This window comes from Hemitrygon akajei, chromosome 7 (genome assembly GCF_048418815.1).
Source record: "Hemitrygon akajei chromosome 7, sHemAka1.3, whole genome shotgun sequence".
Lineage (NCBI taxonomy): Eukaryota > Metazoa > Chordata > Chondrichthyes > Myliobatiformes > Dasyatidae > Hemitrygon > Hemitrygon akajei.
Genome location: NC_133130.1, coordinates 30,959,662 through 30,972,672, shown reverse-complemented (window position 1 = coordinate 30,972,672; position 13,011 = coordinate 30,959,662). Strand labels below are relative to the sequence as shown.

Genomic DNA, 13,011 nt, shown 5'->3' with positions numbered 1-13,011 from the left:
GAGGCTTTTCATTCCAGGACGAAGGAGATGTCTTCCTTTTTTAAGCAAAGGGGCTGCCCTTCTTTCACCATCAACTCTGCTCTCAAATGCATCTCTCCCATTTCCCGCACATCTGCCCTCACCCCATCTGACCGCCACCCCTCTCAGGATAGGGTTCTCCTTGTCCTCACCTACCACCTCACCAGCCTCCAGGTCCAACTCCATAACTTCCGTCACCTCCAATGGGATCCCACTACCAAGCACATCTTTCCCTCCCCCCCCCCCTTTCTGCAGGGACTGCTCCCTACACGACTCCCTTGTCCACTCGTTCCCCCATCCCTTCCCACCGATCTCCCTCCTGGCATTTATCATTTTAAACGGAACAAGTGCTACACCTGCCCTTACACTTCCTCCCTCACCACCATTCAGGACCCCAGACAGTCCTTCCAGGTGAGGCGACACTTCACCTGTGAATTGGCTGGTGTGGTATACTGCGTCCAGTGCTCCTGGTGTGGCCTTTTATATATTGGTGAGACCCGACGCAAACTGGGAGACTGTTTCGCGGAACACCTACGCTCGGTCCGCCAGAGAAAGCAGGATCTCTCAGCGGCCACACATTTTAATTCCTCGTCCCATTCCCATTCTGATAAGTCTATCCATGGCCTCCTCTACTGTCAAGATGAGGCCACACTCAGGTTGGAGGAACAACACCTTATATACCAGCTGGGTAGCCTCCAACCTGATGGCATGAACATTGACTTCAACTTCCGTTAATGAAGCTCCTCCCCTTCTTACCCCATCCCTGATATATTTATTTCTTTTTTCCCCTCTCTGCCCATCACTCTGCCTGTTCTCCATCTCCCTCTGGTGCTCCCCTCCCTCTTTCTTTCTCCCAAGGCCTCTCATCCCATGATCCTTTCCCTTCTCCAGCTCTGTATCACTTTTGCCAATCACCTTTCCAGCTCTTAGCTTCATCCCACCCCCTCCGGTCTTCTCCTATCATTTCGTATTTCCCCCTTGCCCTCCTACTTACAAATCTCTTAGTATCTTTCCCTTCAGTTAGTCCTGATGAAGGGTCTCGGCCCGAAACGTCGACAGTGATGCTCTATAGATGCTGCCTGGCCTGCTGTGTTCCACCAGAATTTTGTGTGTGTTGTTCAAGCTCTATCATTCAGTGACCGGTGCTAGGAGACTCTGGATGTATGCAAATTACTTATTGTCTGCACCCTATCTTCCCTATAGAAATGTATCTTGACAAGACAACAGAATGCTTGACCTTCATTAATACTTAAATATTTTGTTTTGTTGCTAAAAATTGCTGGGTTCTTTTAGTTCAAATCAAACTCCAAGATTTAAAGCAGTCATTTACTAGTTTTACAATGTTTTTGGCAAGCAATTATATATTCAAGTAGAGGTTAAGTCTAAAGGGCTGTCTAACAAGCATCACTGGAAAAACTCAGCAGGTTAGACAGCACCTATGAAGGGAAATAGTCAAAGTTTTGGGTCAAGAGCCTTTAACTGCACTGCAAAGAGGAGATACTCAGTTTAAAATAGTGGCGGGAAAGGTTCGAGTGTGATGGCTGGATTCTGGCAAGAGGGATGATGAGCAGGCCAGGTGACAATTATTTCATGTTTGAGGTGATAGGAAGATGAAGGCATAAGAATATATTAGAGCATGGAATAAAAGTAGAAAGGGAAACTGACCCAGGCCCTGACGTTTTCTTGGCATCAACTGCCTCCTTCACCATGGACATGCTGTCTCTGTACAGTTCTATGTTTACCACCGCAAAAAACAGCAAGGCTTCAGGGCTCTTTCTGGATAAGCAGCTCATGGTTCCTCTCTTCCACCACTCTCCTGTGTCTGGGAACTTGCACTACACCTTCAGCTTCTCAGTTAGCTCCTCCCACTTTCTCAGATCCAAGGATAGAGCTACAAGTACCTGTTATGACCACCCTTTCATTGGTTATGTGGAACAATCCTACCCCGACAACTCTTCGCCTCTTCCTCTCAGTGACCACTCACCACCATCCAGGGGGTCAATTCATCCAGGTGAGACAAACTCTAACATGTGAATCCAGTATTATTTGTTGTACTTGGTGCTCCTGATGTTGCCTCCACTACATCAATGATGCCAGATGCAGATTAGAGAATAATCTCTTGCTGTAACCTCCCAGAGGCTAGCTGGTTCAATTCCACTTCCCATTCCAACACCAATGTATCTGTCCATGGCCTCCTCTACTGCCAGGCCATAGCTAAATTAGAGAACACACACTTCACTTCACTTGGATAGTCTTCAATGTGGCAGCAGGATTACTGAATTCTCAAACTTCTAGTAAATACTCTCCACTCTGTCCCTTTCTCACCTCCTTCTTCACTATTGCCCTACTTGATCCAACTGGCCCCCATCTGTTTTTCCCCTTCCCACACCATTTCATTACCCGCACATTACTCTGAATTAACCCCATCATCCCTGTTTGCTCCACCATCCACTATCAAATTCCATCAGCCGTTAGTCACTTCCACCTATCACTTCTCAGCTTGTCATTCCCACCCTCATGTGGGAATCACCCTTACTGGAATCTACCAATCATCCACTAGTTCTTGCTCCCCTTCCCTGCACTGTTATTTACTGATCATTGCCACTTTTCCCAGTCAGATGAAGGCTCTTGATCCACTTTCCCCCATTGATGCTGCATGACCCACTGGGCTCCTCCAGTGCTTTTTTGTGTTACTCCAGATTCCAGCATTTGCAGTCTCACCTTCTCAAGGCCTGACAAAAATGCTCCAGATAAGGGTTTCCCCAACCCATTTTATGCCAAAGAGCCTACCAATAATGAAGGGGTCCCTGGACCCCAGGTGGGGAAGCCCCAGCTCCAGATGGTTAGTGCTGACTAAATGTAAGCACGCATGAAGGCTGCAGGACTGTTAATCAGCAAGACTGCTTGGGAGCAATGTGGAGAGTGACCTTTAATCAACTTTATCATCAGTCACACCAGGGTTAACTGGGATCACCCTGCCAACCTCAACCACGATGCAGATTTCACTCACTGTGATTAGCAACGATATGGTCTACTACACACTGAGCTAATAGAATGTCATTTATTAACTATCATTTAAGATTATGGATAAATAGTGGAAATTTGTGGCGAATATGATACACATGTACAGTATCTGAAATACATCTTATGAAAATGTTTGATGAACTTCAATAAAAAATAAATTACAAAAATAAATTACTATCTAAATAGAGTCAAGTTAGGAAAAGGGTAGTACAACGAGATCTAGGTGTTCTTGTACATCAGTCAATGAAAGCAAGCATGCAGGTACAGCAGGCAGTGAAGAGAGCTAATGGCATGCTGGCTTTTATAACAAGAGGAATTGAGTATAGGAGTAAAGAGGTCCTTCTGCAGCTGTACAGGGCCCTGGTGAGATCCCACCTGGAGTATTGTGTGCAGTTTTGGTCTCCAAATTTGAGGAAGGACATTCTTGCTATTGAGGGAGTGCAGCGTAGGTTCACAAGGTTAATTCCCGGAATGGCGGGACTGTCATATGTTGAAAGACTGGAGCGACTGGACTTGTATACACTGGAATTTAGAAGGATGAGAGGGGATCTGATTGAGGCATATAAAATTATTAAGGGATTGGACACACTGGAGGCAGGAAGCATGTTCCCGCTGATGGGTGAGTCCAGAACTAGAGGCCACAGTTTAATAATAAGGGGTAGGCCATTTAGAACAGAGATGCGGAAAAACTTTTTCACCCAGAGAGTGGTGGATATGTGGAATGCTCTGCCCCAGAAGGCAGTGGAGGCCAAGTCTCTGGATGCATTCAAGAGAGAGTTAGATAGAGCTCCTATAGATAGCGGGGTCAAGGGATATGGGGAGAGGGCAGGAACGGGGTACTGATTGTGTATGATCAGCCATGATCACAGTGAATGGCAGTGCTGGCTAGAAGGGCTGAATGGCCTACTCCTGCACCTACTGTCTATTGTCTATAAAAGATAAATAATGGACCTGAAACATTGTTTTCAAGATGCTGCCAAACTTGATTATTTCAGCACTTTGTTTCCCTTTTATCAAGTGTTTTCTAAAAGGAAACCCAAAGACATTAAGTCATGAATAGCAAAGAAGGGTTACACAGGGATTTCTTTCTTTCACACAAACCTAACTGTGTCCAATCACGGCAGAATGCTGTAATTTGTTTTATATTAAGATATGGCTCCTTAAGGTTGTTATATGTGGAGGACAAGCTCCCACTACCCATTAAATGCTCCCGATGGCGAGCATCTCAAATAACCTCACAACCAAGTCCAGCTCCTGGACTTCATGGGTGGCTGAGCAGCCAAGCCCGGCAGATAAGGAGCAAAGGTGGGTTACTGGTGTCTTAAGTCCAGTCACTTTGGTAAGATGGGGCACATCAGCCGTCTTTGGCAGCTCATCTAGAAGGAAGGCTGATCTCAAACTCCCACTGCCTTGTGGTTATATCCACTCACAGAGACAGCTTTGGGAATAAACAGGAAAAGTCCAGAACTGGAATCCCTAAGGCAGCCCTATGTTCCGTTCAACGCCAACTGACAGTTTGACACTGCAAAGCCAATGCCACCAAACTGTATCAGTCTCTCCACTCCTTCGTATTTGTTAGCTGTGTGGAGTGGGAGCCCGCTACATGGGCAACAGCTCACTTTCCATACAGTACTGCTCTGGCTTCTGTACAAGCTTGTGTAACATTTTAGATTGCTGGGAGGCAACATCCATGACTGACCTTGACCAGAGGGCCTCTCTACATTAAAACATGAACCAATAAAAAAAATAAAATCCTTGTGTCAACATTTATGTCTCGGTGATGAAGACCACAGTTGCTTTGGAGAATGGTGCGACTTTAAAAAGCCAACAACAACGAGCAGAGCTCAGTAAAGCTGATTAGATCCTTCTGCCAGAGACTCACAGCCTTTCAAAGTTAATTTGTCAGATTCAAATAGAAAGCAATTTTGATGCAGAATCACCAATATTCTAAAGAGGTTATAACTTTGCCACTTCCTTGAGCACCCATAACTCCAAGTTAAACTATTCATATACAAGCTTGAACACATACAAGTTCACATCTACAATGATGAAATACTTGAGAGATTGGTCATGACTACACCAAACTCCTGCCTCAGCAAGGACCTGGACCCAGACCTATTGCAATTTGCCTGTCAGCACTATAGGGCAACAGCAGACACAATTTCAATGGCTCCTCACAGCCTTAGGCCACCTGGACAATACAAATACCCATGTCAGGATGCTGTTCATCAACTATAGCTCAGCATTTAATACCATCATTTCCATAATCCTGATTGACAAGTTACCTTGTCTGCAATTGGATCTTCAAATTTACTAACCAGACGACCACATTCTGTCAGGATTGGCGATAATATCTCCTCCTTGCTGCTGATCAACACTGGTGCACCTCAGGGGTATGTACTTAGCCCACTGCTCTACATGCTCTATACCCATGACTGTGGCTAGGCATTGCTCAAATAGCATCCAAGTTTCCTGACAATATAACTATTGTTGGTAGAATCTTAGGTTCTGATGAGACGGGCACACAGGAGTGAGATATGCCAACTAGTGGAGGTGCCGCAGCAACAATCTGGCACTCAATGTCAGTAAGACGAAAGAGCCAATTGTGGACTTCAGGAAGGGCAAGACGAAGGAACACATACCAATTCTCAGAAGGAGAGAGTGAGCAGTTTCAAGCTCCTGTGTCAAAATCAGAGGACCTAACCTGGTCCCAACATATCAATGTAGTTCTAAAGGCAGCAACTATACTTCAATGGTTTGAAGAGATTTGGTATGTCAACAAAACACTCAAAAACATCTATAGATGTACCGTGGAGAGTAGTCTGACCTGCTGCATCACTGTCTGGTATGGGGGGGGGGGGGGGCTACTGCACAGGACCTAAAGAAGCTGCAGAAGGTTGTAAATCTAGTCAGCTCCATCTTAGGCACTAGACTACAAAGTACCCAGGACATCTTCGAGGAGCAGTGTCTCAGAAAAAGGCAGCATCTATTAAGGACGACCAGCACCAAGGGCATGCCCTTTTCTCACTGTTACCATCAGGAAGGCGATACATAAGCCTGAAGGCACACAGTCAGCGATTCAGGGGCAGCTTCTTCCCCTCTGCCATCTGATTCCAAAGTAGATATTAAACCCATGAGCACTACCTCACTTTTTAATGTAAATTATTTCTGTTTTTGCACAATTTTTTAATCTATTCAATATATGCATACTTTAATTAATTTACTTATTTTTTCCTTCTATTATGTATTGCACTGAACTGCAATACAGATAATAAACCTGATTCTGAACAACAAATATCTCCCAATTCAGACCATATGTGATTAGTTTTTAAAAACAGTACCTGAGGAACTGAAGCAGTTAAGGTAGAACTTGCATATCTGCTCAATGACACCTACCAGTTTCCATTTGGACCATTTGACTCTCAAAGCCCTAGCCCAACATGAAGCAAACACTGCTTCGGAGGCAAGGCAAGAATAATTACCCTGTACATCATGGAATCATATCAAGTATGGCAAGGCACGGTGTCAAAATTGAAGTCAGAAAGGACAAGGCAGGCAATGCACACCCTGTTGGAGCAAACCATTCACCAAGGCTGTTGTGGTTGTTGAAGGTCAATTTTCCAAGATCTACTCTTCCACTGCTTCATTAATGTGTCTACACCATGTGGCTTACTCTTAGTGGGCTATCAAATAGCTTTCGGACAATTCACTGCCACTCTGTTCACAGATTGTTGGGTGTGGGCAATAAATGCTCCAATGCCAACATAATTAAATACAATTTTCTACAGTGTCAGTTTTTACTTCAATCCAGAATCAGAGTTAAGATTCTAATATTGTTGCCACCCCAACTGTGATCTGCGAATTCAGTCCTCAAGCATCTAGGTAGAAAAAATACTGTACATCTATTTGCTCTGTTCATTCCCTTTATGATGACACAACAAAATAAGCTCCATATTTCTTGCTGAAATAACAGCTTCAGGATTTTAACTGACACATTCCTACTTGGTGATATTTTAAAATTATTTAATCAGCACTAAAGACATTGATTTTTTTTAAGCAATTACTACAATTTTAAGGTAGGCCGAGTTCCTGCAATGGATCAGTATACCTACTACACACATTTCCAATAGGTCTGTAACATGCAATATGTAACTTAGAAATGTGGAGAATGTTCCAGTTTATTTCCATCTGACTGTCCATTAAATAAAACCAAATGAAACAATGTTCCTCTGGACCACGATGCACCCACACAATATCATGAACAGTAACCCCAAAATATTATACCACGGTAAAATTGACAATACAATAAACAAGTTAAGAAAAAGTGCTAAAAAAAATCTGGCTTTCCAGCTGGATTATATATTCAACCCCAATCTAGCTAGCTTGCGTTGAACTATGACCCCAAAGCCATACCACTGATTTGTAACTTTTCACTGAAAATCCCCAGTCAATGGATGTCCATAAGGTGGCAAACAATTAATCTGGTCAAAATTCCCCATTTTACTCCTAGTGAAAAATAGCCTAATCATTTTCTTCATTGAAGATGCAATCCAGACTTGCTGTTACCTTTCCTGTTAACCCGACACAAGGATCCCCAACCTACCAATGTGAGGTAGCACAAAACACAATGTTGCAGTCCAATCATATCATTGACCAATTTCCTTTCTAGTATTCTTTAACCTTAAAGACTTCAGTCATCTCTCATGGAAGCAGTTTCAAAAAAAGTGTTTAGACCAACCAATATAAAACCCAATTCATATGATTGACTTCATATGCAATAAATATTGAAATTCATGGGTCTTTTGGTAGGGAAATTAAAATGAACCCATCCTCATTATAACATTCCTGATCAGAAATATAGAGCACAGAAGCCTAATAAAGAATTTTTCTTGGTTTGGTAGGACTTTGGTACCGTAAGCTTTTGAACTTTAAAAACCCCAAACACAATTATGTAGTGATTAGCACAATGCTTTGCAGCACTAGTGATTGTGGTTCATTCCCACTTTTGCTGGGAAGTGTTAATACATTACTTCCCATGTCCACATGGGTTTCTCGTGGGTGCTCTGGTTTTATCCCCCCAGATTCCAAAGACAAACAGGACAAGGTTAACAAGTTATAGACACACCATGTTGATACCAGAAGCATGGCATTACTTGCAGGCTGCCCACCAACCCCCCCACCCCCCCCCCCCCAAAGCAGATAGTCAGACTGTTACTTGTTGACACAAAATGCATTTCATTTAATGCTTCATATATTTCAATGTACATGTGTCAAATAAAACTAATCCATAATCTGGGTCTCTAGCAAGAAACCACTCATAACACATTCAACTCCCAAGAAGCTGAGGTTATAAGGTCAGGTGGTCTGTAAGGAGCAGAGCAACTACACTGAGCCAACTGCTGCAGGAGATTAGTGCACAAAAGGAACTTTCACTCCAAAGCCTTCGGTCAGTACTGAAGACAAACTCAAAATTCTCCCTTCAGGAAAGATCTGCAGAGGTCAGATCTGTAGCAGCATTACAAATGCAGACACTCAGAACAATTCATTGGTTACTTCAAGTGACAAGCTGTCTGATGTTCTGAGAAAATACAGCTGTAGGGGTTGTTACAAGATGATAGTTTGAGCTAACTGGCAAAAAGGAGAGATTTAATTCTATTCATTTTTTCCAGGATGTGCGCATCACTGGCAAGAACATTTAAATCAGCTGTCCTTAACTGCCCTCAAAGTGGTGGTAGTGCTAAATGCGCAGGTGTAGCAGTAGAAAGTATTTACCTGTGATCAGTGGGCTGGAAGCTCTGGGATTAGAACCTGCAATGAAGAAAATCTATCTACTGTTCCAAGTCAGAAAATTGCTCGACTTGGAGGGGAACAGACACCTTTGTGTACCATTTTACATAGAACAAATTAAAGCCACAGTGCCAATAGAAAAAAGTTTTCAGTTGATTATGGGCCCTAGACAAGCGCCACTCAATATTTCCGACTTGCATCATGAAAATAGTTGAATGAGGAATCAGGATACAAGTAGCATACTGATGTCCCCAGCATTTGATCTACACATGCAGCCTGGTTTCTGGTTAATGAAACTTGCCCCCCCAACCCTCAGGATTAAGGTCATGACTTGGCAGCTCGACACTGGCAATTACTTTCTGTATAGTCTTTGTTAAAATGCAGTCTAGAGTTTGCTGTCGGCTCTTTCTAACAAGGAGTTTGAATGGAATTGAGCTTTGTGTGATCACTGATCATTGTTAATGATCAATTTTGCATGAAAGCTCATAGATAAAGCTGAAGATGGCTTGACCTTGAACTCTTGCAGAGAGAGTCTGCATATTGGGATATTGACCTTCTTTGTGTGAGTAATGACCATTGACTTCAACCAGGGTACCTTGATACCACAAACATTTCCTTGATGTCAAGAGGAGCCATTCTTAACTGCTGAAATTCAGTGCAACTCCCCATTGAGTTGCAGCCACAGGTCAGTCATCACCCAGGCCTAGTTCCGATTTTATTGTAAGCTTAGAACTGGGTCCTGGCAAAACCTTGAGTATGTTATTGGTGAATAGCATTGAAAGTAGTGCCAGCACCACTACCATCATTCTGGTTACCTTTAAAATCAGAACTACAGGTCTTTTTAAACCACCTCTTTCTATTAGATAGGAATAAGGCAAAAACAAATTTCTATAAACTACCTGAACCTGCTCTTTCACAAAAACCTTTGAGGCATGTCTCCAGAAACTACATTTGAACATAAACCTAACATGCCCACTCTGCAAGAGTCCTTAAGCAAAACAATCTTGACAAACACCATGTACCCAAGTCAATAGGGCTCCATTCAGGAGAGAACAAGGCTGGTCATGGCCCGTGTGATCAATTAGCGCAGAAGTTATACCTAAAAGTTCGGCTCCAGTGGGACTGTGGAAGAATTATCAAAGCAAAGGCACAAGATAACACTCTGCCCCCTGCACAAGTGGCAGAACACCTTCAAGCTTCCTGTTGGGCAGGACATTTGGACAGCAGAATTGACATAACATGTTCAATAGCAGTTTCTGCTCTGCAAATCACAATGACGATGATAGGCCCATACCAAGAATGCACTTGTCTGGCAAGTGAATATTGGCTTGGAAAACACCTTTCTGTTTTTACCGTCACCATGTTCACGCACTTACCTGTAAAGATCTCGGGGTAGGCGCTCTCGGGTAAGGAAGGCCTCTTGGCCGGTCGAAGAGATGAAATTTCGGGGGGTCCTGAGCGGTGCAGCGAGTCCACAGACCCCGTTTTCTTGACACGGACTGCAGTCGGCCGCCTCAACTCCTCGGTCCAGTCAGCCGAGCGGCTCAGGTTCCTCCTCTCGCTGGGGCACTTCTCCGCTCGGATCCGCTCTCTGCTCCACTTGTGCTCCACCGCCCGCCGCCGCCTCTGGCACCGGGGGCTCTGCGAGGGCGAAGCCAGGGGGGAGTTACTGGGGGAGCTCAGCTGCCTGGTCGTCGTTCGGACAAAGATGGCATTGACGGGGGCATGAGGTCTGACAGCGGCAGATGGTCCCGGCGGCTTGTGTGAGCGGGAATTGCCGATGGACAAGACCGGTCTGTCCTCGCTAATGCGGCGGGCGCTAGCCTCAACGGCGGACCCCACGGCATCACCCGACACCTCGGTATCGGAGCCCGCCTGGCTGCACGCCAGTCCATTGGGCACACTGTGGTCGCCAGCATCCTCGTTGAGAGTCAACTCAGCTTTTGCTGGCGAGCAAACCTCTGCAGGAGGAGCCGGCGGCTCGGGAAGAGATTCAAACCCATCCCGAGTTATTGACAGGTCGCCCACTGGACCACCGTTAGCATCGACCCGAATGTCCTGCGTCCCCTCCTCCAGATTAGGAAGCAGACTCTCTTCAACGGGGGCTTTGATACGTTCGGCATTCTCCTCGGTTAGCTCGGCCCTGGAGGCAGGCTCACCCTGCTGATGTTGGTCGGACTGTACTGCAAGGCGAGCCGGTGCCCCCGTGCCGGGCTGTGGGACTGGCGGCCTCCCATTCACCCCCGCCTCCCGCTCGGTGAGCGAAAGCTTCCCCTCGGCTTCCTTGCCCAGCCACTGCAGCTGGATGGCGTGCTGAATGTCGGAGAGCAGGTCCTCCTGCTCGGCGGCCGAGTGGAAGCTGTAGATGTCGGTGTCCGATTCCGAGCTGAGCCGCTGGCCGGTGGGCGGCTCCGGAGCAGCGGGCAGACTGTCGTTGGTGATGTCGAGCGGCTCGGCTTCGGTATCGGTCAGCCCTCCCTCGTCCGCTGAAATACTGATGTCTGGGGTCTTTGTAACGGAGTGAACACTGTCCAGCTCTTCAATGTGCAGGGCCCGGCTCTCCGATATATCATCCTTGGACCCATTCTTACCCCGGGTCTGCTGTTTTCTCTTCCTGATGGAGAAAACCGAGCGGGAGGACTCGGATTTCTTCTTCCTATGGTTCTCGTTTCCCTTACCGTGCTTTGCATGCGCCTTCTTGCCTCCCGACCCTTTCTTTGTACCGTCAGCATCCTTGAGCCTGGAGTCGTCCGGACATTCCTGGCCGTCCCCTGCCGTCTTTTTCAGCTTCCCGTCCTGGTTCCCCATTTTGCCAAAGAGCCAAAAGCCTCTGCCCCTCAAGCCATGGTCCTTGTGGATGAAACGGGTCGGTGCTGAACCGTTAACCGAGCCAGCACCTGCCGGGCGTACAGGAGAGGCGCTCGCTCGCTCGTTGCCGCCGCTTTTCCCATCTGCTGTTGCAGTCTTTTTGCATAATGTGGTCCCCTCCTGTGGGACATGCTCAGTGCAGATCCTGCATGATCTCGCATCCAGCAAGTCGGCGGCTTTCTCCACGCAAGGCAAGAAGCACTTCTCGGTGATGCTGTCGGCCAGCCTCTCAACTGTGTGAATGGCTTTCATGGTGGGGTCGGCCTTTTCTTTGAAGAGGGGAAAATCCATCGGGTGAGGTCAAAGGCACGGGGAGGGTCCCAGACTTCCAGCTGGAGCTTTGAAACACTTCAATTGTTCTCCTGGAAGAAAGGGAGGGGATGAGAGAGAGAGAGAGAAGGATTAATTGCACATTAGTTTAAAATAGAAAAAATGTAATGCATCTGTAGTTTCTGTTCCCATAGAAACAAATTGCAGTCCATAAGGATACACGATTCCCCAGAGAGATCAAAAACAGACTGCCGAGACACCCCCCACGCACACAAAATAAAACAAATCAATGGAACAGAAGCATCCCTGGAAACTGATTGGTGTTCATCATTTTCTTTACACTCATTGCTAACATCGCTCTATGTTTCATCCTTGGCGGTACAATTTGCAACTAGTGTTTGCGAGACTTCTCAGTTCCAATTAACCGCACATAAAGACACCCACTTGGTTCTCGTGCAGAGTTATGCCAAGACGCAACAGGAAGTCAGTCAGTACATTAAAAAGCTTTCAGGTCAAAAATCCATTAATGGGGTAGGGTAAACAGTTGCGTTAAACCAGCTATCGATATAGATCTGTGTAGAAACAGTGATATGTAACTAGGGAAACTTCTAATAACGATAGTTATTGAGCAGGGAGAAGTTTAAAAACAGCAAAGGATGGGTAAATTCCACCATGGACTGCGTTCTCGTTTGCCTCCCGATTCAATTCTGACTTGGAGCAGATAACGTCATTACAGATTAAAACCATTTAAAGCAGTGTTCCATCGTCCAGTGCAACAAATTCAACGCGTTCAAACACAAATGACCATTAAAATACAACGGAAGGGCTTAGGAGACTGGAATGACACAAACTGGGAAGACATTGAAATTGTGTTTCGTCCTTCACGTTACTTCCTCTGAAATATTGAACCATTTATCTCCAGCTCACTTTTAAAATAGTTTCGTGTATGATTCTTGAAAATTGACTTCAAATTTGGGGGGGGGGGGGGAGGGGGGAGAGAAGCAGGGAAGAGGAATTCCTGAGAGTGGAAGGATTATAATTCTA

General features: G+C 45.6%; 1 protein-coding gene across 2 annotated transcripts in view; it reads right to left on the bottom strand.

The window, feature by feature from the left end:
* Nucleotides 1–12,009, bottom strand: part of fmn2b (formin 2b) — a 464,635-nt gene extending 452,626 nt beyond the window's left edge. For both annotated transcript variants that reach the window (XM_073050587.1, XM_073050588.1), the window contains exon 1: nt 10,206–12,009. In XM_073050587.1, coding sequence (XP_072906688.1) covers nt 10,206–11,988 — 1,783 coding nt within the window. In that variant the 5' untranslated portion in view covers nt 11,989–12,009. The remainder of the gene's footprint in view (nt 1–10,205) is intronic.
* Between the last annotated feature and the right edge of the window lie 1,002 nt (nt 12,010–13,011).